Genomic DNA, 25794 nt, shown 5'->3' on the forward strand with positions numbered 1-25794 from the left:
TCTGTAGTGACTTCCATGCTAGCTGAACTGCACTCTAATGCAAGGCCTTAGGGCTAATTCACACAACCGGTGTGTCAAAACCAACACCAACAGTTTCCACTCATGACAAGACGCTACAGGCCAAAATAAACCCCAGCAGCAGCCACAAGAGTCATGCTGAAAGGAAGGCTTAGAATATGAATGGGCAACTCATGCTCCTTGTTGATTTATCTGCTGCGGCCCACTGGCTTTTCTTAGCATCCAAGCATCCCGACATTTATTTTCCGACAGTACAAGCGAGAGATGACAGCACGAGGCTTAAATTAGCCACCCGTGAGAGCAATTAGCAGGTTCCTGTGAGGTTGACAAAAGCACCTGCAGAGGTCTGGAACTTCTTCTTTTTTTGACGCAGATTAATGGAAGCACAAACTCCCTGCAAACAACAACGGCCGTGTGGTAACAAGGTCCCTATAACTCCCACTGACTGACTTCCAAACAGGAGCCACCATACTCGTGCTGGCATCATGGGCTGGCATCATCAGGCAGCTGCAAAAGTCCATGCCTCAGCAGGGGACCCACAGCCAGCTCCTGGAGCAATGCTTCTCCTTCTCCTTGCTGTTGAGGGAACATGATGGGGAGCAGGAACAGAAACATGGAGTAGGGGACCTTTTAAGGATGGACATCCATGCTAGAGCCAGCACTGGCTTCACGGCTGCAGAAGGGAGAGGAGAGCTGCTATTCAACAGCTAGATTGTCCCTGGGAGCACAGCTGCCTTGCGCCACTATTTATCCAGGAAGCCCAGTCAGGTATTGACTACTCTCCAGTGGTCTTTCCTGCTGGCAGCTATCCCTGGAGATGCCAAGGATTGAACATGGGACCTTCTGCACACAAAAACATGTGCTCAGCATCTAGCATGGTGCCATGGTTCTTCCATGAGCTGACAAGGTGCTGGGACCAATCTCAGAGTTGCCAAACCTGCACTTGGATCCAAGAGCTGGAGTATGCGCTCTCCAGTCAGGCATCCGTGAAGGTTTATTGTGGAGGAGGTAGAAAGACCCTCAAGGGCAGAAGGTACCATTCTGCTGCTCAGGCAAGAGAAAACTCTTTGTGCCTAGATCACACCCACTCAGTCCATCATACTGCCTGCCAATTGGGCAGACTTCTTCTTCTTCTTCTTCTTCTTCTTCTTCTTCTTCTTCTTCTTCTTCTTCTTCTTCTTCTTCTTCTTCTTCTTCTTCTCCTCCTCCTCCTCCTCCTCCTCCTCCTCCTCCTCCTCCTCCTCCTTTCTTGCCCATCTGCCTTGGTTGCCCCAGCTACTCTAGGTGGCTTCCAACACATATAAAACCATAATAACATGCCAAGCATTAAAAACCTCCTGATAGAGGGCTGCCTTTAGGTCTTCTAAAAGATGTGTAGTTCTTTACCTCCTTGACATCTGATGGGAGGGCATTTCACAGGGAGGGTGCCACTGCCGAGAAGACCCTCTACCTGGTTCTCTGTAAGTGAGGGAACAGTCAGAAGGCCCTCAGAGGTGAACCTCAGTGTCCAGGCTGAATGGTGTGGAGATGCTCCTTCAGGTACATTGGGCAGAGGCCATTTAGGGCTTTAAAGGTCAGCACCCACACTTTGAATTGTGCTTGGAAACATACTGGGAGCCAGTATAGATCCTTTAGGACTGTGTTATATGGTCCCAGCAGCCACTCGGTAAGCTTGGTCCCCCACTGGAAGGGTATTAGACAGTGACTATTAGCCATGATGATGGCTACATGGAAATCTTCAGGATAAATGGAAACCTCCAGGTTCAGAAGCAATATGTCACTGAATACCTGTTATGGGTGCGTATGCAAAAAAAAAACATGGAAAAGGCAATTTCTTTAAAGTCTTTCTGTGAGTTTCCTGGAGACTTCTGTTTGGCCACCATGGGACAGAAAGTACTGGGCAATGTGGACCTTTGGTTTGATCCAGAAGGTTCTCTTTATGATAAGTTTACATAAGGCAGGAGTCCATACACAGGATCTCTTAACAGTTATGGCACAATGAATCTGATCCTGAGCATGTACTCATGCTTAATAATATAAGGCGTGTCTTGCTGGATTACATGAAGATCTGCTTCAGGGATGAAGGAACCTGTGATGCTGGACCACAATTCTCAACATCCCTGACCATTCTGGCTATACTGGCTAGAAGTGATGTGGGTCGTGGTCCAACAACAGCCACAGAGAAGCCCTTTGGCTGTCCCTGTCCTTGGTGGCGCACTAGAAATTGCTCAGTGGTCCATTGCTGGACCAGCATTTGTCTTCCATCCACTTCTGGGCTAGAGGGCCTTTATTTGCTTCTGTCTATCATCCAATGGCCACTGAATGCAACAGATGTAAATCAGTAAAGCATTATCTTTTAATACCTTCTGCTGGAGATATGCATCTGTACATTTAGACGCAGCTCTTCCCTGGGCATTCGGGTTTGTTTCTTAGGATCGTGACAGGTGCCAATCACATGCCAGCTAAGTTTACAGCACGGCTGGAAGTGGTCACCTACTCGCTTGAAAGCTTAACAAATATTGATCAGCAGAAGGCCACAAAGGCATATCAGCAGGTAAAGTCTTGATATGTTTGTGCAACACACACCCTCCCATATATGAGAAGCTAATGCAATAAATAGCATCTCTCCCTGAGCCTTCAAAATATTAAACCACCTTCAGGGAAAGGGAAGGTTCTGGGCTTCCCATCAAAGAGCCATTTTTTAACCCCGATCTGAGAATCTCTAACATGCAGGTATGTGAAATCCAATATCCATCCTTGCCTCTGGCTACTGGAAGGAAACAAGACCTCTCCAAGCATCATTCAGACATCTGGCTGCTGCAAAAGGCAAAGGAGAGAGTTCCTCTCATCCTCGCATCTATTTGTCTCTCTCCACCATCTGGTTGACAAGGCTGTGTGTACTCTGCATGCAAAATCTAAAAAAAATAATCTGTGCCAAGAAAGCTATGGTAACAAGGAGACAAATTCTGCAGCTGGAGCCGGCCCTGTCATTCAACAGGGGGAGGCAGTCTGCTAGGACAGTAAGCTGTCAGTTAGGGCTGCAAAATTTAAGCTGCAGTGATATACACACTTACCTAAAAATAAGCCCCATGGAACTTAATGAGGCTTTCTTTCGAGTAGACAAGCACAGGACTGCACCATTTAAATGATTAAATGGCAAGAACATTTCATTTAATTGGGTTAATTAAATTAAACCAGAGTTTCCCATTAATTGGACACCAAATTTTTAAATTATATAATACTAATACAAGGTTCTTGTTATATAAAAAACGCAGAAGGCAAGTGACATCTTAAAGTAATGTGTTCCAAGGCATGTTCTGACACCATATGACAGTCTAAATGACAATATTGCTGAAGCTAAGCAGGTCAGTGACTGTATAGGAGTCTGCCTGGAAATCTCATGTTCACTATCTTCAGTCCTGCAGAAGAGAGGTGGGATAAGTTTGCTAACTTAAGGGAGGGACTGTAGCTCTGCATGCATAATGTCTTGGGTTCAATCCTTAGCACCGCCAAAGATCCAATAGCAGGTAAAGGGTAAGACAGGGCCAGTCCTACCATTGGGCAGGAGGGGGCAACTACTTCAGGAGGAAGATGCTCCCAGATCTACCTCTGTCACTAGAGGCCCAAATAATCTCAGTGGCTTCAGCTGGTAACACAGCTATGGCCACTTCAGGATTGGGACACCCAGCCCACTGTCATCCGTGCACCAGTAACTTCAAGGCTAGGCTATGGCAAGGTACTCCGTGCGCAAGGCCCATATATTGCAGCAAGTGCAAAATGCAGTGACCCACCTGCTCACTGGGGCAGACCATTGCTGTCCTATTATGCCTCTGCTGAAAAACTGCTGCCACCTTCCAATTAGTTGACGGTCTAAATTCAAGGTGCTTGTTGTACTGGTAGGCAAAGAATTCTACAGCTCAGGACCAGGATACTTAAAATACAGACTCCGTCCAGTTCATTAGTTCACTCCACAGATGCCCTCTTATTGGGAAGTCCATTCTGGATGATGTAGGAATCATACTTTCAGAGTGTGACGCTCACCCTTTGGAGCCCCCTCCCATTACATATCCAACAGGTGCCCTCTTTGCAGTATTTTGGGTGCCGTTCGAAGACCTTCCTCTTCCAACCTGCCTTTTAAGTGGAGATTTTCAATCCTCTAAATATATTGACATGGAGATTGTATTTACATGTGTTTTAATGTTGTTTTTTCATGGTTAAATTGCTTTGGCATGATTGCTGGGGATCGATTAAAAAATGAAATATAGTGGTACCTCAGGTTACAGACGTTTCAGGTTACAGATGCTTCAGGTTACAGACTCCACTAACCCAGAAATAGTACCTCGGGTTAAGAACTTTGCTTCAGAATGAGAACAGAAATTGCGCGGCGGCAGCAGGAGGCCCCATTAGCTAAAGTGGTACCTTAGTTTTAGGTTAAGAATGGACCTCCAGATCGAATTAAGTTCTTAACCCAAGATACCACTGTATGTAAAATAATGAATGAAATATTAAGGGCAGTGGTGACAGTCCCCCAGCTATCCCTCATGAGCCCCCATCTGCTGGAAGATAGAGCTGCTAGCTGCCACACATTTCATCCTCCATCCCACTAACTGCTACCGAGGAGCTCCATCGGTAGAGCTTGAGACTCTTTATTTCAGGGTTGTGGGTTCGAGTCTCATGTTGGGCAAAAGAATTATGCGTTGCAGGCGCTTGGAATATATGACTCTTGTGTTCCCTTCCAACTCTACAATTCTATGGTTCTAAAAGAGAACATAATCCCACAGCTACTATTGAAGGAAGATTCAACTTCTGTATGCAGAATTGGGGAAGGGGGGATATGTCATCATGTCCTTTGCCTCGGGCAGCAAAATATATTGTTGCAGCCATAAGAACATAAGAGCAACCTCTTGGATCAGGCCAGTAGCCCCTCTGATCCAGCATCTCACAGTGGTCAACTAGATGCCTATGGGAAGTCCCAGCAAGACTCAAAGAGACCCAAGTGCAGCAGCACTCTCTCCCTGTGGTTTCCAGCATCAATTACCGTATTTTTCGCTCTATAGGACACACTTTTTCCCCTCCAAAAATGAAGGGGAAATGCGTGTGCGTCCTATGGAGTGAATGCAGGCTCCTTGACTTCAGCGATAGCAACGGGAAGCCTCCAAAGTGCAGAGGGAGCACTCCCTCCACGCTCCAGAGGCTTCGCGTTGCTTTCGCTGAAGCCTGGAGAGCGAGAGGGGTCGGTGAGCACTGACCCCTCTCGCTCTCCAGGCTTCAGGCAGCTATCCGCAAGCCTTCGGAGTGCAGCAGGAGTTCCCACCACACTCCGAAGGCTTGCCGATAGCAGCCTGCAGCCTGGGGAGCGCAGCGCCAACTCCCGCTGCACTACCCGGGCTTCAGGCAGCTATCCACAAGCCTTTGGAGCGTGCCCCCAGCCCTGCAAGCTCCCAGACCTGTTCTGGGGGCTGGGGTCGGGGGAAGCTCAGGTTTCCCCCGCCCCAGCCCTGCGGCTAAAAATGAAGCCAAGACAGCCAGCGGGTGTTTTCTTTATCCCCCCCCCAAAAAAACTAGGTGCTCCCTATAGCCCAGTGCGCCCTATGGAGCGAAAAATATGGTACTCAGAAGCATGCTGCCTTCATCCCCCGGAGGTTCGTAGCCATTGATAGCTTTATCCTCCATGCATTTGTCTAACCATCTTCTAAAGCCATCCATGTTTGTGGCCATCGCTGCCTCTTGTGGGAACGCATTTCACAGTTGAATTATGCACTGCGTGAAGCAGTACCTTCTTTAGCTTGTCTTCAATCTTCCAACGTTCAGCCTGTGCTAAGGAAAGGCCATCCACTGGCTGAGACCCAGGAAAGACCTCTTCCCACCCAGGGCTGATCTACATAGGCTGACCTGGTAGATCCTGGAATCACCAGGAATCACCTGGATCCAGGAAAGAAGGCCTCTTCTAAGGTGAAGGTCTCTGGTACAACCCAAGCGTTGCCTAAAAAAAGATAAATGCTTCGGAGCATCTGTTTATACGCAACCACAAATTTAAATAAATGAATTAAGAAAGAAACAAAGATCTTTGCCAATTAGTTGATGAATCAGGTGACAGCTCCATTACTATTTATATTGTGCAGGGGGAGTATGCAACATTTCATTTTCTGCCTCAGGCGCAGAAATTTCCTCGGCCATCATTGTCTGCAATTTGTATAAATTATGGAAATTAAGCCTATTTGCACCTTATGTATAATTTATTCTGCTTAGCCTAATTGTGGGGAGGGAACAATGTGATTGCATGTCGGTGAGGCCCCACCCACTGGAAATCTAATTTGGACACACACACCCCCGTGCTTTCTGAGATTTCACCAAGTCCTCCTTATGCACTTTTGTGCTACACAAGCCATAGCGGGTAGAGACACTGAGGTCGCATCCGCACCATACACTTTAAACCAGGGGTCATCAAACTTTTTCAGCAGGGGGCCAGTCCACTGTCCCTCAGACCTTGTGGGGGGCCAGACTATATTTTTTTTTGAGGGGGGATGAACTAATTCCTATGCCTCACAAATAACCCAGAGATGCATTTTAAATAAAAGGACACATTCTACTCATGTAAAAACATGCTGATTCCTGGACCGTCCATGGGCTGGATTTAGAAGGCGATTGAGCCGGATCAAAGTGACAGGAGTCCTCCTTAAAGGCCTGATGTCTAAAGCAGAGTGACAAGTCTTTGAGGAGGATGAGACATGGCTTGAGCAGCGAAGGATGTGGGAAGGGGAGGGCAGAAGAGAATGCTACTTTCAAGGCTTTGAGTGCATTCTTCCATCCCACCCTGCTCACTTAAACTTTCTAGTTTCTAGCCCTCATCAATGTAGCTTCAGAATTGTGCAGGAAATGTCTTTAGAAGTTGCAGAAACTAGGAAAGATGGAACAAAGTTTCCCGGGGGCGGGAGAGAGAAAGAGAGACTTCACGGCTCTGCAAAACTTAAGGCTGAAGTCTGCCTCCAAATCATATCTTTTAACCCAGAAACCCTGCCCCTTCCTTAGGCTGGCCACAAATTATTCAGTGAATATGGAAAGTCACTCTTTACATGCCTAGTGGCATGTTTTACTACTACTTCATGGTTCAGACCTGAGATGCAGAAAGAGCAATGCCTCCTCCTGCTCACCGCATGTCAACAAGTCTGAAGTAGATGATGTTAGGGTCATTGGGCTACTGTCGACTGTCATGGGCATATGGGCTGCGATACATCAATTCCCCACCCCCATCCCACCCCCGTCCTTGTACACAGGTTGCCGCATGCTGGCTAACAGCTAAATTCAGGCTGGGCACTTTATGACCTGGTGAAATGAGTTTTTTCCCCTTCCTCCGCCATTATCCCAGCACATTTCAAAGACCTTCAGTTCCATTCTCCATCATCTCTCCAGGAGGCTGCCGGCAGGAGGAATAATTTCAAGGGTTCTGCCACTGTCAATTCTCTCCCACTTAGCACTTCCACACGCAAGAACTGGAGCTGGCTTCAGTCTGAAACCACTCCCAAATGCCAACTAATGCTGATGGCTAGCTAAGTAACTCTGTCCATGCGACAGCCGGTTACTCCGAGTTTATTAATCCGGGAATGAAATAAAACCCATCAGAAGCCCTTGAATCAAGGACATGCAAATCCCTAGTGAACAGAGAAAATCCAAATCTTCTACTTTTAGCAGATGTTTATAAAAATGAGTCAGGGGGCTGCAGAATGTTAACCCATTAGCAACCAACAGCTGCTTCTACCCCCCACAAACAAATGAAATGAGACTTGCCCGCAGCTCAACAACATTACAGGGCATGGTGGCTGCAGATCTGTTAAAATTTAACTGCTATGGCCACTGCCAAGTCATTTTCACTCCACCGAGCCTTCAATTTTATTCATTTTTTATGATTACTGCTTCTTTTATCATTCATACAGGTTATCCAGCCAGGTGACTTAGCTCTGTATCCTTTTTTTATCTGTACCTTATTGTAAGCAGCCTTGATTGCTGTTCTGGCTAGAAAGATGATGCACAACGGCTAAAAGAAAGTCATTTGCAGCTTGCAAGGATGAGTAAGGAAAAGGGCCACCTGAACTTTCCACATCTCGTGTGTGGCTCTGGAGAGGGATTTCAGTATCTGCTACCCCCAAAAAAGCACCCAATTACACATTATCATCAACGATTCCCCCACCCAGCACATTCAGTGTTGTCACCTCCCACCCCTTGGACACTTCGATTTGTTTGACGCTTCAACATTCAGGGTCCCACAGCCATTTCACATTCTGATCCTGCCTCCAACTGTTGCTATAGACGTCAGACTCAAAAGAACACCTTAAAAACAGCTAATCTGTCTTGATCCTAACAAGGCAAAGAATGAGCAGGGCCATTTTCTTCTTGCAAAGAAAAAAAAACCCCATGAAACAACAAAACCACTTCTTTCTCTTTTTTAAGTGTCCTTTAACAGTGCCTGTGAATTCAGTTGCAAATTCGCCCTCCCCAAGATTAAGGCAGCAGAAAGAGAGAAAAGAGTTGCACAATGGAGGCCATTTCCCCACCCCCATAACAAGGGAAGAAAGACAAAACCCAGTGTTCTTTGGTCCCTCCCCAAGTCGCTTCTGGCTACTTCTTACATCCCATAGCTTAAAGAGCCCTTTTCTCTACCCACCACCAAAGCAGGTCAGGGAGGTGACCAGAGCTTACTGGGAACATTTGCAAGTCACCCTCTTGTCTCCACAAGAGCAGCATGTAGGCTAAAATCATTTTGTTTGCCTTGGCTCCCTTAACCAGCTTCATCGTTTTTCAGATTCACACCACTGACAAGAGTGTGTGTGTGGGGGGGGGGGTGGTCAGCACTGCAAGTTCTGCAGCAGTGGAACAGCAGAACTTTTCCTGGCTCTGCCCCCAGCTTTTCCTTCTGATCATTTCCAATAAACAGTGAGGTGGAGCAGATAGCATGTGGGACTGCGGCGGGGAGGGGTAAGGTAAAGGTAAAGGGACCCCTGACCATTAGGTCCAGTCGTGGCCAACTCTGGGGTTGTGGCGCTCATCTCACTTTATTAGCCGAGGGAGCCGGCTTACAGCTTCCGGGTCATGTGGCCAGCAGGACTAAGCCACTTCTGGTGAACCAGAGCAGTGCACGGAAACACCGTTTACCTTCCCGCCAGAATGGTACCTATTTATTTACTTGCACTTTGAGGTGCTTTCGAACTGCTAGGTTAGCAGGAGCTGGGACTGAACAACAGGAGCTCACCCCGTCATGGGGATTCGAACCGCTGACCTTCTGATTGGCAAGCCCTAGGTTCTGTGGTTTAACCCACAGCGCCACCTGCGTCCCAGCTTGGGGGGGAGTACCTAGGGTCAAATCCCTGCTCACGAGGTGTAGGTTCCTCTTCAAACAAACCATGAGCAGAAATAAAGGTTTGTCCTGGCTGGTGAGAAGAAAACAGTGAGCCTTGGGGTGGGGGTGGGGCCATAGCTCAATGGTAGGACATCTGCTCTGCATACAGAAGGTCTCAGGTTCAATCCCCAGCACCTCCAGATAGAACTGGGAATTACCATATTGGCCCAAATATAAGCCGCACTTGCAAATAAGCCACACCTTTAAATTTGATGGGGGGGGAGGAAAAAAAGACAATACCCGGGCTGCTTCCTAGGGGGGAACCAAGCTGCTTTGCTGGCAGCCTTCCCCCCTCCCTCCCTTCTTTCCGGCGCTCAGGAGAGGCTTGGGACCGGTAGGCAGGCGGTGCGCTGTTGCCCTGCACTCCTGGGCTGCTCTCATGGGGGGGCAGCACCGCTCTGCCACTCATAAGGTTGTGAATATCAGCCACACTTTAAATTTTCACAGTCAGAATTTGGAAAAAAAAAGTGTGGCTTATATTCAGGCCAATATGGTACAGTATTCTAGAGAGCTGCTGCCTGTCCGTGTAGACAAAATTGAACTAGATGGGCCAATGCCCTGACTCATAAGATAGCATGCTATCTTTCTGAGCTGTTTAGAACGTAATGCAAAGCCAGCTTAGCCTTTTGTTTCTACACCATGTGGCAAAGGCAGGAGCAGCTGAATAGTGAATGAAGCATTATTGAGCATCGTGCACCAGGAGGCTCACGAGTGAGTTAAACCAGAGTTTGGTTTTAAACTCTAGTTTAACACACGAGAAGCCTGCTGGTGCCTGCTGCTTGGTTTGAAACTCTGGTTCAACGTTACATGAGAAGCAGAACAAAGAATAGCCATGTTACTTTCAAAGCCAGGATTCTGATTTAAAACACGCCCTTCTGATTTAACAAGTCAGTTTCATAGACCATGGCTAAATATAGGTTTGAAGCTGGCTTATTATTAAACTGACCACAGTTAGTTACTTACAGATGGTTTCCCAACCTAAAACAGCAACAGCACAGAGACCAGGAACAGAGTCAGACCTCAGTGCCAAATCTGTTTCCATGTCTACTCAGGCAAAGTTATAACACAACCTAATAATGCCATCCATAACATCAAGGGTTCGTTCACCTATTCCTCTTCCAATGAAATTTATGTCATTGTCCCCCAACAATGCCCTTCTGTTTTCTACATACTACAGACAGGTCAATCTCTATGCAAGAGATTAAATGGACACAAAACTGACATCCAAAATGCCAGTATCTATAAACCAGTGACCCCGCCCCAGGACACTCTTGTAAATGACCTTAAGGTGGTCCTTGGGGGGGGGGATTGCCTGTCTTCTTCCATCCCAGGGTCCCTGAGGTTAGTTGCTCAAACAGCTTAAGACAGAGCCTTAGCTGCAGCAAGCAGAACGTTATTTGAGGTCCATTTGGTTCAATTTCTCACTTGTTATGAATCAAACGTATGCCTCTCGAAGAGTGGTTCCCAACTGGTGGTCCGCAGACCCCAGGGGTCCATGTAACCCACCCAGGGGGTCCATGGCACATACCCATCTACTCCTGGGACATTCTGCTTTTGGGTGCCATGCTCACACGGGGTTCATGTGATCTGCGCGGAAACACGGCCCAGATGTGCATCCCAGTTTTACACTGGGACATGTTGGAGGATATGGTGGCACCATTTGCACAACAAAAACTACCACAGAGATATCAACATTTTCAGAAGTAGGGGGTCCATGCCTTGGCTTTTGAAAAACAAGAGGGTCTGCAGTGGTTAGCTAATTGGGAGCTCCTGCTCTAGCTTAAGGGGTGAAGAACTTGTGCACTTCAAATGTTTCTAAACTACCACTCCCATCATCCCTGACTTTTGACAATGCTGGCTGTGACTGATGGGTGTTGGAGCCCATCAACATCAGAAGAGCCATAGTGTCAGGGAACTGCCATCGGAGAGTCAGGTGGTGGAAGGGCTCAAGGAGGCTAGGAGACCTTCGGATGTGGAGGAAGGAACCAGTAGGGGGAGAGGGAGAGTTCCTGCAGAAACTCAATCGGAGGAATGGCTCCAAGATGTTTCCAGTGAGAACAGCGGGGAGGGCTCAGGACCTCCGCTGGGGATGCCCACTCCGCGCAGAAAACTGTCATGCAGAGAATCCAGAAGGAGAGTTTCCGTCAAGGAACTCTTATGTTGGCGTAAATTCCGGAAGCGGCCACTGACGGATTCTGCCAGCGATTGAGGTAGCCATGCACCCATGGCTCCGCGGACTGGGAGAGTTTAGGAACTGATGGCAAAGCTTGGAGGGCTTAAACGCTTACGCACGAGCAGCCCCCTTTTCCCATTACACATAGGTTCCATGTCCTACTGGAGAAACACCAAAGGGAAGCAGGCTGCCCACTGGCAAGGCTTGTATGTGGCCCGAGCCTTTTGCTATTTCATCATGAAAACCAAGAGTCCTGCTGCAACAGTTCTCTCCACTGTCGGGCCTTCATAGCAGCCCCTGTTGTGTCTTGCTCAGGCCCAAAGGACCACAGGAAAATCACAACCTGTCAGATATCAAGTCAGTGCAATGATCCATCTAGCACAATTTCAGGCTCTCCAAAATTTCAGGCAGAGGTTTCTCCCAGTCCTACCTGGAGACGCCAGGGAATGAAAGTGGGACCTTCTGTAGGCAAAGGAGATGCTCTGCCACTGAGCTATGGCTTTTGAGGAGAGGGATGATATGGAGCTGGTGTGCAGCCTTTCTGGAGAGCACCGTCCAGACCATGATTCATGGATCACACACTTATGTAACACACAACCATCTTACTCAACTTCCATGAAGCTTCGTACCCTGAAGTCTAACCAAACAAGATGTGATTTCTTGTGCACACAAGAGATGAAACCTCCTTACACCAGACAGAGAGGGGGCGGGGGAGAAAAGGGGGCGGTTGTGTCTCCTTTCCAAAAGTCAAAATCAATTGAGAACCAGCCTTTGCCAACCTTGTGCCCTCCAGATGTTTTCAACTGCAACTCCCATCAGCCCCACAAAGCCAGCATCAAAGGCTGTCTTAAACCAACAAGTGAAGAACCAGACTTGAAAAACATTGCTAAAAGAACACAAATCATAATCCCTCATACGCTTCACTGACATGCTCCAAAATTACTATTTTTATAACACCCACCGATGTATAGAGCCTTTTAGCATCCTTATCTCATTAATCTAAACAGCAAACACTGAAGAAAGCTATGGAAAGAGGTGACCCAATGCTTGCTTGGTTGAGCAAGACTTTGAACTTTTGGACACATTGGCATGAACGATTTTCTCACTCTAACAGTTGGAATGATCCAGGGGAAACCAATACGTAACCCTTCCAATGTTATTGGACTACAGCTCTGGAATGCAAGAAGCTGCCTTATCCTGGGTCAGACCATTGTGCCACCTGGCTCAGGACTGCCTGCACTGACTGGCAGCAGCCTTGTGGGATTTCAGACAGGGCTCTCTCCCAGTCCTACCCAGTCGTTGAGCCAGAGACTTTCTGCATGATGCAAAGGAGATGCTCCAGGATCCTTGGCCATACTAGCTGGGGCTGGGAGGAGGTGGAGTCCAACACAGCATGTGGAGGGCTACCACATTCGCTGCCCCTGCTCCATCCCCAGGGCAGATGGGTACTTGGTGTGTGGTCACTATTTAAGAGCATCCCACTCCACAGTTCGACCTGCAAGGCAAACCGGTCACCTGCAAGTTGATTTGTAGCAACCTGAGAAAAAAAGAGATGCACCATCTGTGGCAACAGAGCTGAACAGTGCTACACACCTGAACAGGGCTCAAGACAATTAATCAATCAATTGATTGATTGATTGATTGATTTAATTTATATACCGCCCTATACCTGGAGGTCTCAGGGCAGTTCACATAAAAAGATCACAGTATATAAAATTAAAATAAAAACAATAACGCAATAATACCCCCGTAAAAATTTTTTTTGAAGGTTATGGGTTATGGGATGTTGATCAGGTCAACCAAAGGCCTGGTTAAAAAAGAAACGTTTTTGCCTAGCGCCTAAAGGTGTATAGTGAAGACGCCAAGCATACTTCCCTGGGGAGAGCATTCCTCAGATGGGGAGCCACTGCAGAGAAGGCCCATTCTCATGTTGCCACCCTCCAGACCTCTCGAGGAGGAGGCACATGAAGAAGGGCCTCAGAAGGTGATCTCAGGGTCCAGGTAGATTCATGTGGAGAGAGGCGGTCTTTGAGGTATTGCGGTCCAGAGACGTTTAAGGCTTTATACATCAAAGCCAGTACTTTGAATTGGGCCCGGAAACTCATCAGTAGCCAGTGCAGTCGGACCAGGATCAGTATAATATGCTCAAATCGGCTTGCTCCAGTGAGCAACCTGGCCACCGAATTCTGCACCAGAATATAGGCATTTTCCCCTGTTACGAAGGAGAACAGAGTACTGTCTTAACCCTTATACCAAGTCAGGTTCCCTGATCCCCAGGTTCCCTTCTAACTCTACAATTTTATTATTTTTGGCCATTGGTCCATGTAGTTCAGTGCTTTGTATGTTCCAGTGGACGCGGGTGGTGCTGTGGGTTAAACCACTGAGACTAGGACTTGCTGATCAGAAGGTCGGCGGTTCAAATCCCCATGATGGGGTGAGCTCCTGTTGCTCTGTTCCAGCTCCTGCCAACCTAGCAATTTGAAAGCACGTCAAAGTGCAAGTAGATAAATAGGTACCGCTCCAGCGGGAAGGTAAACGGCGTTTCCGTGCACTGCTCTGGTTCACCAGAAGCGGCTTAGTCATGCTGGCCACATGACCCAGAAGCTGTACGCTGGCTCCCTCAGCCAATAAAGCAAGATAAGTGCCGCAACCCCAGAGTCGGCCACGACTAGACCTAATGGTCAGGGGTCCCTTTACCTTATGTTCCAGTGACACTCCAGGCAAAAGTCTCTTCTGGTCCTACCTGGAGATGCTGGGGAATGGATCAGGGCACATGCACACACTAAAGAATGTGCGCTCTGCCATTGAGTTATGTCCCTTTCCTCCCAGGATCTGCAAACAGGATCCGGTCTGAGGTCTGCCCATATAAGGATCCCAGGAACTCGAAACAATGACGCAAAAACAGTAGCAGTCAGCAACTGTCGAGGAATCCGCTGGTGCCATTTCCTTCTTCCCCCTCACCTCCCACCAGCATCATCTGCCACCATATGAAATTGAAAAGCCTAGAGTCTGCCAAACTCTCAGATGTTTTTAAAAAAGCCAAACCTCTTAGCGAGTGACACAGCCAAGCACTGCCTGGCCTCAATTAGCTAGACAGCTTTCCAGGGGAGGAAGGAGAAACTCTAGTATTTGGATTATGGTATATGGAAGGATATTCGCACAGAGACACACAAATTGCACTGACTTTGAGCTATAGGTGGGACACAGAGCATTCCGGTAACAATAAATTCCAGAGAAAAAAAGACCTGGATTATTTTAGAAAGACCTGCCTCACTATTATTTTTTTAAATTGCTATTTCAGGATGGACAAAACTCCTTCACACAAACATCAATAAATCTTCAGCTAGCCAAGGGCTATCGGCTGCATTTACTCTATCATTGAGCTGCAGTCCTTCACCACGTCTTCCTATATACATAAACATGTAAGGCTGTCATCACGCTATAGTTGTTTTAGCCACCAGTAGGCGGTGACGCTAGCTCCAGTGTGACTACAGAACAGTAGGCAGGTGAACAAACAATCAGTATGGATGGCAAATGGCCCGGCAAGCTGTTAAAGGGAGGGAGGTGCTCCAGAGAGCAGTTTGCCAGGCCCTCTCTGAAGTGCGTCCCCCCTGCTTTAAAAGGGGGGTGAGGCTTGGGGAGAGCTGTGAATGAAGAGCAAGGGGAGGTTTAGGCAAACTGTGAAGGGATAGGCAAGGGGGTGGGCAAGGTGTAAAGGGAGGGAAGTTTGGTCAGGTGTAGAGAGAGGAGGAGTTGGCAGGTGTGGAGGAAGGAGAGTTGGCAAAGGGTTTGGTGGGTAGGCAGAGATGGCAGGCAGAGTGAGCCATGGCAGCAAACCCTAACTTTACAATCTCTCTTTCTTTCTTTTTCTTTCTTTTTCTTGCAGCACAGTACAGTACAGTCATACCTCGGTTCCCGAATGCCTTGGGAGTCAAACGTTCCAACTCCCAAACGATCAAAAACCAGAAGCGAGTGTTCTGGTTTTCGAACTCTTTTTTGGAAGCCTAAGGTCCTGCTTGGCTTCTGCTATTGTTTCTGGTGCGCCTGCACAATTGGAAAGCAATCAGAAGTCGCACCTTGTTTTCCAAACACTTCGGAAGTTGAACGGACTTCTGGAATGAATTCCATTTGACTTCCGAGGTACGACTGTAGTAGTAACCTCTGGTTACATAAACTTTGGGATGCACCCACGGCAAATCCAGAAGTATTTTACTGGGTTTCGCCCCACGCGCATGCGCAGAAGCAGTCCTCAGGTTGCGGAAACCTCAGGATCCAACCAGACCCCCGGAGCGGAACCCGTCTGCAACCGGAGGTACCACTGTGTAAAGCGACCTACTTGTCTCAGCGCCCTTCGTGCAATGCCACCTGAGTCAATCTCTGTCCTAGCAATGGCATTCCTAGACCACTTCAGATCCATTGCCAGCTTATGGGACCATCTTCTGTTCTGTGCTTTTTAACAGCAGCTTGATGGGCAAACATCAGCAAGTGATAATACTTATATCCATACGCTGATCACTGCTCCATATCAAGCTGATGTTTAAAAGCACAGAACCAGAGAATGTCTAACTTTTACTACTGTGCCTTTTCTTCAGTTGCTCAGGCGCTACACTGAAGATGCTCATAAGCCATTCTCACCACATATCACTTACTACTCACACATTTATATGACATTTCTCAAGTGTTTCACAACCTTAACTGTCAATATTTGGGTAATAGCTCCAGGAGGAAACCCCCCAAGTTACAGAAGGAGAATGAAGGCTGAGAGACATGACCAAGGCTGCACAATGATTCAGTGGGAGAGGAGGAAAAAGCCAGGGTGACCAAAAGCCATAGGGAAGCGGCGTCTTCACTCCTAGTCAAGCACTGAAAGCTACAGAGAAGCCCTGCCCTTTATGATTAGTCTAACGTGAATACAGTTTCAACTCCAATTTAGTCCATAATGTGCTGTATTAATAGCACAGTAGTAAAGATGTTTTGCATGGAGATGTTCTCAGGTTCAATCTCTGGTATCTTCCAGGAAAAAAGATCCAAGTAGCGAGTGATGGGGTAGGGTGGGGGGAATTAACTATTTAGGATGCTAGAGAACGGTTGCCAGTCAGAGTAGGTATTGTTGGGATCCTTCATATAAGACAGCTTCCCATGTCAGATACAGACATATCAAAGGTGTGGCTTCTTCTGAAAAGCTTCAAGTTTCTCAAGAAAACTAAAAACTAGCGGGGGGGTTAGAGGGAGGTGAAAGCACATGGAAACAAGAAAATTGACAGTGCAGAGTACAGTGGTACCTTGGTTTACGAACTTAATCCATTCTGGAAGTCCATTCTTAAACCAAAACCATTCTTAAACCAAGGCGCACTTTCCCTAAAGAGGCCTCCCGCCGCCGGTGCCCTTCCACCGTTCGGATTCCGTTCTTACACCGAAGTAAAGTTCTCAAACCAAGACACTCCGGTTTTGCGGAGTTTGTAAACCAAATCATTCTTAAACCAGACTGTTCTTAAACTGAGGTACCATGTATAGCCCTAGTGGAAGCTATATCTTAGGGGGCGAGCATATGTCCCAAGATTAGCCTTGTATCTGCAGCTTCTTTTTCAAAAAAATTGATCTGTTTCTGAGTAGCTCTATGTTCTCTCCACTTCAATATTTCATGTTCTGAGCTACTCTGTCTTTACAAAACAAACAAACAAACAGAGCCCTTGGTTCCCATTCACTATAATGGGGAATTGCAAAATGACTACCTTTTTTCTCCTTTGGGCCAGAGTGGATGAAATTTATAGGTAGGGGAATCTCTCCAGAGTGGACTAAGCCTGGAAAATTGTGGAGAAATAGATATAGGGGCCCTTTGTGAGGGAAATAAAAGTGATTCACTTCCTCCATAATCCTTTCTGGGTGTGGGGCACATGGGTTTCTCTCTTTCTCACCTTAAAATAATTAAGCAGTGACCAAGTGGTGTGCATTCTTGCTTGTACATTTTTAAAACTCTGCAGCTTCATGGCCACCTTTCTTTCTGGTGGCTGTTTGTGTCTTTTGATAGGGCCTCCCTCGAGGCTCTATCAGGTCTCTGATAGGCCTTACAATGCAAGACTGAGTAGAATGCTGCCAGCAGAGTTCTGAAGAATTCTAGGATGGCGCTGTTTTTTGTTTTCTTAAAACAAAAATGATGCTTTCAACTTTTTTATTAAAAAAACTCCACTGCTGTGCTTTAACAAAGCACAATTCAGAGCTCTTCAGTGCTCTACAGGCAACATTTTGGACAGTCTCAATTCTTGCAGAACCCATGGACCTAGAGAAACACAGATATATAGACAATATAGCAAAGAAACAGCGAAAAACAAGGTTTTGCAGGGGCTCCAATCTGACTTGGGGTGGCATATTGCCATTGCACTTTGACTTGGGGGGACCCCGCAAATCACCCTGACTTGCCTTGTTATTCTTCAGTCTTCACACAGACCTGAAATGCATCCTTGATACTTACTGCTTAACCAAGGATAGCCAACATGGCACATTCTAAATGTGACTACATTTTCTCATTAGCCCCAGCCAACATGGTCAACACTCAGGGATGATGGGAGTTGTAGTCCATCATCATCTGAAGGTACCACAATGGCTACCACTGGACAATCTGGCTTGCAAATGGAAAAAGTCTGCCAAAGTACAACCAGCAACCTAAAAACCAGTGATCATTGAATATTAAGAACTTCCAAGACTCAGTCACACCCCAATAATTCGACACCAACATCCAATTGCATTGACAAACAAAGCACACGTACACACTGAATCCAATCCCCTTTAACCTTCTTTGGGGTCAGGATAGCGTGGCAGGCAGCATAAGAAAATCAACATGCACACACATAGCCAGTCTCAAGCGACTCATTGAAGACTTGTTCCGAAAGCCCCTGTCATAATTCTTTCCCTCTAAAGCTTTCTGACAGAGGCTTATGGGTGGAAGAAAATTCCTCGGACTTCCTGAAGGCATCCTGTTTTTCACATCTGCAAATGCACATTCCAGCCAACATAGGCCATTCTACGAGGTGCTCCAGGGTGCAATGAAGTTTCCACAGAAGAACAAGGCACACTCAGACAAAAGGGGCTGTGCAAGGTGTTAACTACAGTATGCAAAAAGGCATAGCTATGTGTGTTTATTTGGAACCAAACCACACCGGGTTCAATAGGGCTTGCTCCCAAGAAAATGTGCCTAGGTTTATGGTTTTATGCTCCAAACCTACACACACTTTCCTGGAAGAAAATTCTCGTTCAATACACTACAAGCTTACTTCTGAGTAAAAGTACCTAGGATTGCACTGTGAATTTCTGACATCCACAGTTTATCTTGCACATGCTTCCTGCGAGGCCAAAAATATCTGATTCCGATCTTACCCTAAGAATACCATACCAAAGGTCTCAGAGTTCTTGGTTTAAGCCAGGGGTCAGCAACCTTCCAACAGGTTTAATTCTTTTTTTAAAAAAAAACCACAACCCTACACTTTATTCATTTTGGGAGTCTACTCAGCTTCCTCTCTGCACACACACAAATATTAATGAAGCAATACAGGCTCCTGTCTGCTGATCTAACAACAGACCCACAGCTAATCGACAGCCCTGCTTGCAAGAGCAGCATATTCCCTCCGATCCTGTTGCCAGCGCCTGCTCACAGCTGGAAGCAACGTGCAATGAAAAACCAGTCACATTCTCCCCCCCCCCCAAAAAAAACCACACACACACATTGCAAATGTGAATCCATCACGCCTTTCACTTGGCATTATCCTTCAGCAGCCATTGTCATTCAGGCTAAATCATTCCTTCGATGTTCACCGTGCAGGAGATTGGGAACAGCCAGTTGCAAGGGCACTAACTGGCATGCAACATCCACAGATTTGATAGCATTCAATGTAATAAAAGGAACCTAGGTTGAGACCCTTGTCCACAGCCCCACACGCAACAAAACTCTCTGTTCCTCGCCAACAAGAATATACTGTCCACAGTTGCTTCTTAAATTCCCACCAAGGCATGGGATGGTCAAGTAATAATGTTTTTTGGGGGGAGGGGGGTAACCTAAAAATAAAATTCCAGGAATCTCACCATTCTTGTCTTTTCCACCCCACCCTCCAGGACAGAACTAGCCTCAAACTGATCACCTTTCAAGTTTCAGTGACAAAAATCACATCTGTAAATGAAATTCAGATTGGGGTGGTCAAAGGGATGTTGAAACTCTTTTTCGTTCACTCCTAAAGAGCTGGAACTCAGATCCCAGCCCCCAACCCACCCACCAAATCTGCCTAAATTCTAAACAGAAATACTTTACAGCCCCATAATTTAAAGCACTTAAAAAAAATAAAACCCTCACTTTCCCTCCATGGTAAATAAAGATGGGTTATTATTATTTCCAGCGCTGCATGTTTTGCAGCTTTAGATTTTGCTTTGAAACTGACACATACAAAGGTTCCAGCTCCAGCCTTGGGCTGCTGCATCCTTTTCCAAAGTGTGTCATGATGCCTCCTCTAGTGGACAGATTCTGGGAGAGTTTGTGGCCTGAAGATTTTTGTTTCCGCACTCACGCACAGAAAAGGGAGGGGGAGAGACTGCTAAGGGTTTTGGTAGGAAGCAAATTAAGAGCATACAGAAAACCGTAGCGCTGTCTCTGGCCACAGAGAGAGGGACTGGTACAAATCTTGCTAAGGCAAGCTGTGTGCGAACCCCAAGCCAGGGGAGGCCTGGAGCCTTCAATTGTCAGGGATCTGAAAGGTCAGTCACCCTCCAGCTGACAGCCTCTTCTCTGAAGCTAGCCTCTACCCAGTCGCATCCCCTTGTGTGCACTTCTTTTTATCACACTTGGGCCCATCTGTTACCTCAATGGAAAGTGCAAAGCAGAAGAGCCTCTGGGTGAGGCTGGATCTCTCCGCACGCAGGCCGAGTGCTCAATTCTGGGTGACATGGAAGGGGGAGGCGACTCCACAACGTGGGAGCTGCGCATTGGGGAGTACATGCACACCACATTTTTGCATCTTACACCTTTTGGACAGGGAAAGCACAACCACTGCAGGTGCATACATTTTGCTGTGGATCGAACGTGCACCAGAAGGAAAAATAAAAATAAATGTAGCATCCCGGCATGTTGTACGCAGCGCATGCACAAAAATAATGGGAAACTACAAACGGGCTTTCATGAGAATCCGCACGTGTTTCACTCCAATCTTCCTACCCAGACAAATGCTCTGTAAAGGGAATGATCTACAAAGTGACACGCAGTGGGTCAGGATTGGTGGTCTAACACAGACTCTGGACAAACTCACAAAGACAAGAATGGGGCAGGGAGGAAGGGGGACACAGTGAAAAAAAAGGACCCCCTTCCCACACTGCTCAGACCCTAATGCCCTCTTGTCCGCCTCCCATTACCATCCTTTCATAGGGTCGTTATCACCAACATCAACCAACCCCTTTTGCCTTTTCATCTAGACTTGAAACTGCCACCCCCAAAGCATGGCTCTCCATTTACTCCAGCGGGTGCCAGAGATTCGCGGGAGCCTTTGGGCACCTCCCTCGGTGTTTCCCTGCCCCCAGATTTCCGGAGCGAAAAGATCTGATACAATTGCAACTAGAGATCCACCAAACTCCAGAACTGTGGCGCGCTGAGCTGTCCCTAGATCCCTAGACCAACGCAGGATCCCCGGGCAACAAGGAACCCGTCTCCAAAAGAAAGGAAGCCAAACGCATCCGGATCGTGCGCCTCTGAATGCTACTTTTCTGCCCAGCTGTGCCCAGAAATTGCGCTTTCCCTTAGACGACGGGGAGCTCCGGAGCCGCGGTCTCTCCCGAGAGCTCTTTTTTGGGGGAGGGTGTAAGGGGGGGAGTAATAACAGGAGATCTTCAGATCAGGCGCTGGGAGCGAAGCGCATCTTACCTGCAGCGGGTCCCACCAAGGCCGGCAAGAAGCACAGGAAGCTCCGGAGCCAAAGCGGGAGCCGCCGCCGCATGGCTCAGCTCCTCCAGGGACGCATCCAGCAGAGGAAAGCGGAATCCTTTTCGCGGCGGCTCCCCAGCAGGGGGGCGGGTCGGCTCCGGGGACCTGCCCCCAGCCGTGGCGAGAGGCAAGGGAGGCGGTCCTCGGGTTCAGCAGGGGAGGGGTGGGGAGAGGGAGAGGCACGCGATCCGGGCAGGCTCCGGCACTTTGGGGAAAGCAACTCCGAGGCGCCGTTTGCGCCCGGGCGAGCGCAGCACTTCTGGAGCGACTCCCGGCGGAGCAAGCACGTTGCTGATGCTGAGGTTGCTCCGGACGCCTGGCTGGTGCTTTGCTCGCCCGGGCGCGATAGCCGAGAAGCCGCCACGCCGTGGAACTTGCTTCAACTCCGCTGCCCCGGCCCCTTTGTCAGGCTGCTGGTTCCCCCAGCGGCGGCTGAAAGAGACGCCAACCCGCCTCGCCCGGAGGACGCGCGGGTCCAGAGGAGTTGGCTGCGGTCGAACGGGATGGGAGGCGGGCGAGGTTTGGCTACGGCGCCAGCAGCCACGCCGGAGGGACGCGCTTGTCGAGCTGCTCCCCGCCCCTGTCGCCCCACGGACGGGCAGGGGGGAGCGCTCTCGCTGGCTCACGCCGGATCAAGTCGCCAGCCAACGCGACTCGATTTGAATCTGAAACCCGCTCGGGGCGCAAGGGCAATTCCGCACGAAATAATCACAGCCCGTTGAGGTCCTCGGTTGCCCGCCTATTACAGTAATGTTCTTGTTACACGCGTGTATGAGAAGGGAAACGCCTCCGCTAACGTGCACCGTCGTCATGTGAGAAGGCAGGGTGCGTGTTCTGCCCGTGTTAGAACAAACGCAGGGAGGTGGGAGGGGCAACGCGGCAGCTACGTGCGACCTACGTGCGAACCTGAGGACGAGTCCGACTAAGGGTTTGCTGCTGCTGTTCTACTCTCTCACCCACGGAGAGAACTGTTTGTAGTTCACTAATTGGAAGCTGGAGAAAAGTGAGCTTTCACCATCCAGACGTTCAGTGTGCACGTGTGGGGGATAGCTAGGATCACACCTGTTATGCACCTGACCTCCACTGGTTCCCCTAAAGAACCCTTGCACATAATTGAGCTTTCTCTTCATGACACCCTGGAAAAGTGAGGGTCCTTGTCACATGTGCAGTTTGCACACACACGAGTTTATTCACGCATTAAGCCAAAACATGGGGAGCAAGGCAGCAGCCTTGATTCTGTCCTCTCCTGTCCATACACCATCCACTTTTAATATAGTGTCCAGAACAAGGTCCCTAACTGCGCCTGAAGAGCCCACAGGTGTACAACTTAGACGTGGGATGGACCTTGTGCACATCTTCAGCTGAAGGTGTGGAGATGGATAGGAGGGATATGGCTGTGACCTCAATTCCACTCTCCACTTGACCCCCATTTTTCACTGTGAGCATCTACATGGAACGATGGCAGTGTATATAGGTGTTTTCCTCCGTCACTGTATGCCCGTGGAGGAAAAGTGACACATAGGATGCAGCCTGAAAAGAATTGCTCCCCTTGGGTAGGTGCAGAGTCTCTAAAGACATTGGGTGGATTTATTTTGCTCATTCGGTACAACCAGTCTAGGTGGCAGACTACACTGCTTAGCATTCAGCAGAGAAAGCTGTTGTTGTTATTCCCTAATGCTGCAAAGGAGAGGTGCTATGACAAGCCATGCCCTTTGATTTGGCAGCCATGCCCTCCAATTCCAGATATGTGGCCTGTGAACTTTGCAATGGATTAAAGAAATGCATTCTGTGTATATTGAAAGACTCTTTCAGTCCACAGGTGAGATAGTCTTCATTTTGCCTTAGGACAGGGTGTTCCATACTTTAGTTGCTTTTAGAAATTTAACCGATGGCGCCAGTGGCGTAGCGTGGGGGGTGCAGGGGGGCCGCTGCACCGGGCGCAACATCTGGGGGGTAGAGTTAGGGAGCGCAAATCCATGGGTTAGGGGGCGCAAATTCACGGGTTAGGGGGCGCAAATTACTTGCCTTGCCCTGGGTTCTGACAACCCATGCTACGCCACTGGATGACACTGATTCTTCCTTATTTTGCATGATCTAGGTATGCGAAAGTCGATTCTGGAGATGGGGCCTGCTTGGTGAACCCTAACTTAAAGCCTCTACAGAGGTTAGCCCTGTGGCAGCATCTTGCATTTGCTGTGCTTCTGGTTTAGTGCTGAATTAGCAAAACAAGGAGCAAAAAGTGGTCCTTGCAACATGAATGCTGAAGCCGTCACCGTCAGTCCACAGACAAGGATTAGGGAAGCCACTGAGAGGTGTCAGCTTCTTTACACACACACACACACACACACACACACACCACCACCACCACCACCACCAATGTAAGAAATAGAGAAATGAATTCTAGAGGTGAAGTTATATGGATGAAGTCTGCTAAAGCAAATACAAAAAAAGCATCTTAAAAGGCTAGTGTGCAAAAAGCTTTCAAGGACAAGAGTCCTTTTCATCAGTTTACAATTGCGTAGATCAGAATAAATGCTCTGACTGTTCAGTGTCATAAGACTCTTTTTAAAGGAATATGCTTATTATAAGAAAATATCCATGAGGGCTATGGCATGGATCCAGACCAAGTCCTATTTAGAGTAGACCCACTGAAGTTAATAGGCATGAGTCAACTTTATTTTCAAAGGGTCTACTGTAGAGGCTGGTTGGCCACAGCCCAATCAGCGGCGGAGCAAGCCAAGTGGGCACCTGGGGCAGCGCGCATGCCCTGCGCCCAGGGGCAGGGCCAGCCGCCCGCGGGGCAGGGCGAACCAGAGCAGGATGCTGTGTGGGGCCTCTGAGGAGTCTGCCTGCCTCCTCCCACTCAGCCGCCCTACAGCTGAGGGGGACATGGTGGGCAGACCGTTTGGGGCAGCACAGAGCCTGTGGGTGTCCAAGCCAGCGCGTCACTCCCAGGAGAGACGTGTGGCTCGGGCGCGGTGAGTGCCACCCGGCATTTTGTCACTCCTCTCAGTGGTAACACCCAGGCCGGCCGCCCCCAGCGCCTCCCTTCCTCTGCCCCTGAGCCCAATATTAGTTGAACCTGAGTTCAGCTAACTTAGTCTGGATCCAGGCCTTATGAACCCATTCTCTCTAGCATCACAGGGAGATAGCAAGATACCTTCTGTGTCTTTGACAGCTATCATTATTATGGACACCGTAAAGACGTAACAGATGTTGAAGTAGCTTCACGTTAAGTATTTTCGGGTTACGCTATGCAGTGACCCAGAAGTAACGGAGCGTGTTACTTCTGGGTTTCACCACTCACGCATGCGCAGACGGTAAAAATGATGTCACGCGCATGCGCTAAAGTGGCGAATCGTGACCTGCAGACACACAGACGCGAGTTGTGTTCGCTTCAGGATGCGAACGGGGCTCTGGAACGGATCCTGTTCACATCCAGAGGTACCACTGTATAAGCTTCAAATGGACCAAAGCCCATTTTCTCAGATGGTTGATTTTGCTGAAACCATCTGCACTATACAGTTAAAACTGTTTCATACCACTTTAAGTAGTCATGGCCAGGGGTGCCATGTCCTTGGGGCCAAGCTCTTTTGGGTCCCCCAATGGCAACAGCAAGGGCAGGAGGAGGCCAAGAGGAAGAGCTGTCAGCCGTTGAAGGCATGCTGGCGCTGTATTTGGCTCTGCCACAGCTCCTCCAGACATGTTGATGCGATGTCACGTGATGTGCAACAAGCGTGTGATGTCACACACACACACAACGCTGGCTGCCCTGATCTTTGGCACAAGGTGGTGCCTCTGGTCATGTCCTCCTCCAAGAATCCTGAGTGCTGAGAGTTGTTAAAGGTAAAGGTAAAGGGACCCCGACCATTAGGTCCAGTCGTGGACGACTCTGGGGTTGTGGTGCTCATCCGAGGGAGCCGGCGTACAGCTTCCGGGTCATGTGGCCAGCATGACTAAGCCGCTTCTGGCGAACCAGAGCAGCGCATGGAAACGCCATTTACCTTCCTGCTGGAGTGGTACCTATTTATCTACTTGCACTTTGACGTGCTTTTGAAACTGCTAGGTTGGCAGGAGAGTTGTTAGGAGGCCTCAATTCCCCTCATAAAACTACAATTCCCTGAGTAGTTTAACAGTCAAACCCTCTTCCAAAGGAACTCTGGAAATTGTCACCATGTGAGGGGAATAGTTTGGTCAAATTTTGACCATGAGGTCATTTTTAAAAAGCACATCCACCAGCCAATCACTAGACCTGTGGGG

General features: G+C 48.3%; 1 protein-coding gene across 6 annotated transcripts in view; it reads right to left on the reverse strand.

The window, feature by feature from the left end:
* The window catches only part of ROBO3 (roundabout guidance receptor 3), a 338729-nt gene that overhangs the window by 196524 nt on the left and 116411 nt on the right, over nucleotides 1–25794 (reverse strand). For 2 of the 6 annotated variants that reach the window (XM_081890837.1, XM_081890835.1), the window contains exon 1: nucleotides 21475–21662. The exons of the other annotated variants lie outside the window; for them this stretch is intronic. In XM_081890837.1, coding sequence (XP_081746963.1) covers nucleotides 21475–21547 — 73 coding nt within the window. In that variant the 5' untranslated portion in view covers nucleotides 21548–21662. Of the gene's footprint in view, nucleotides 1–21474; nucleotides 21663–25794 lie in introns of those variants that run through there. 6 annotated transcript variants of the gene reach the window in all.

The sequence above is a fragment of the Podarcis melisellensis genome (assembly GCF_964234715.1).
Source record: "Podarcis melisellensis genome assembly, chromosome: 15".
Classification (NCBI taxonomy): domain Eukaryota; kingdom Metazoa; phylum Chordata; class Lepidosauria; order Squamata; family Lacertidae; genus Podarcis; species Podarcis melisellensis.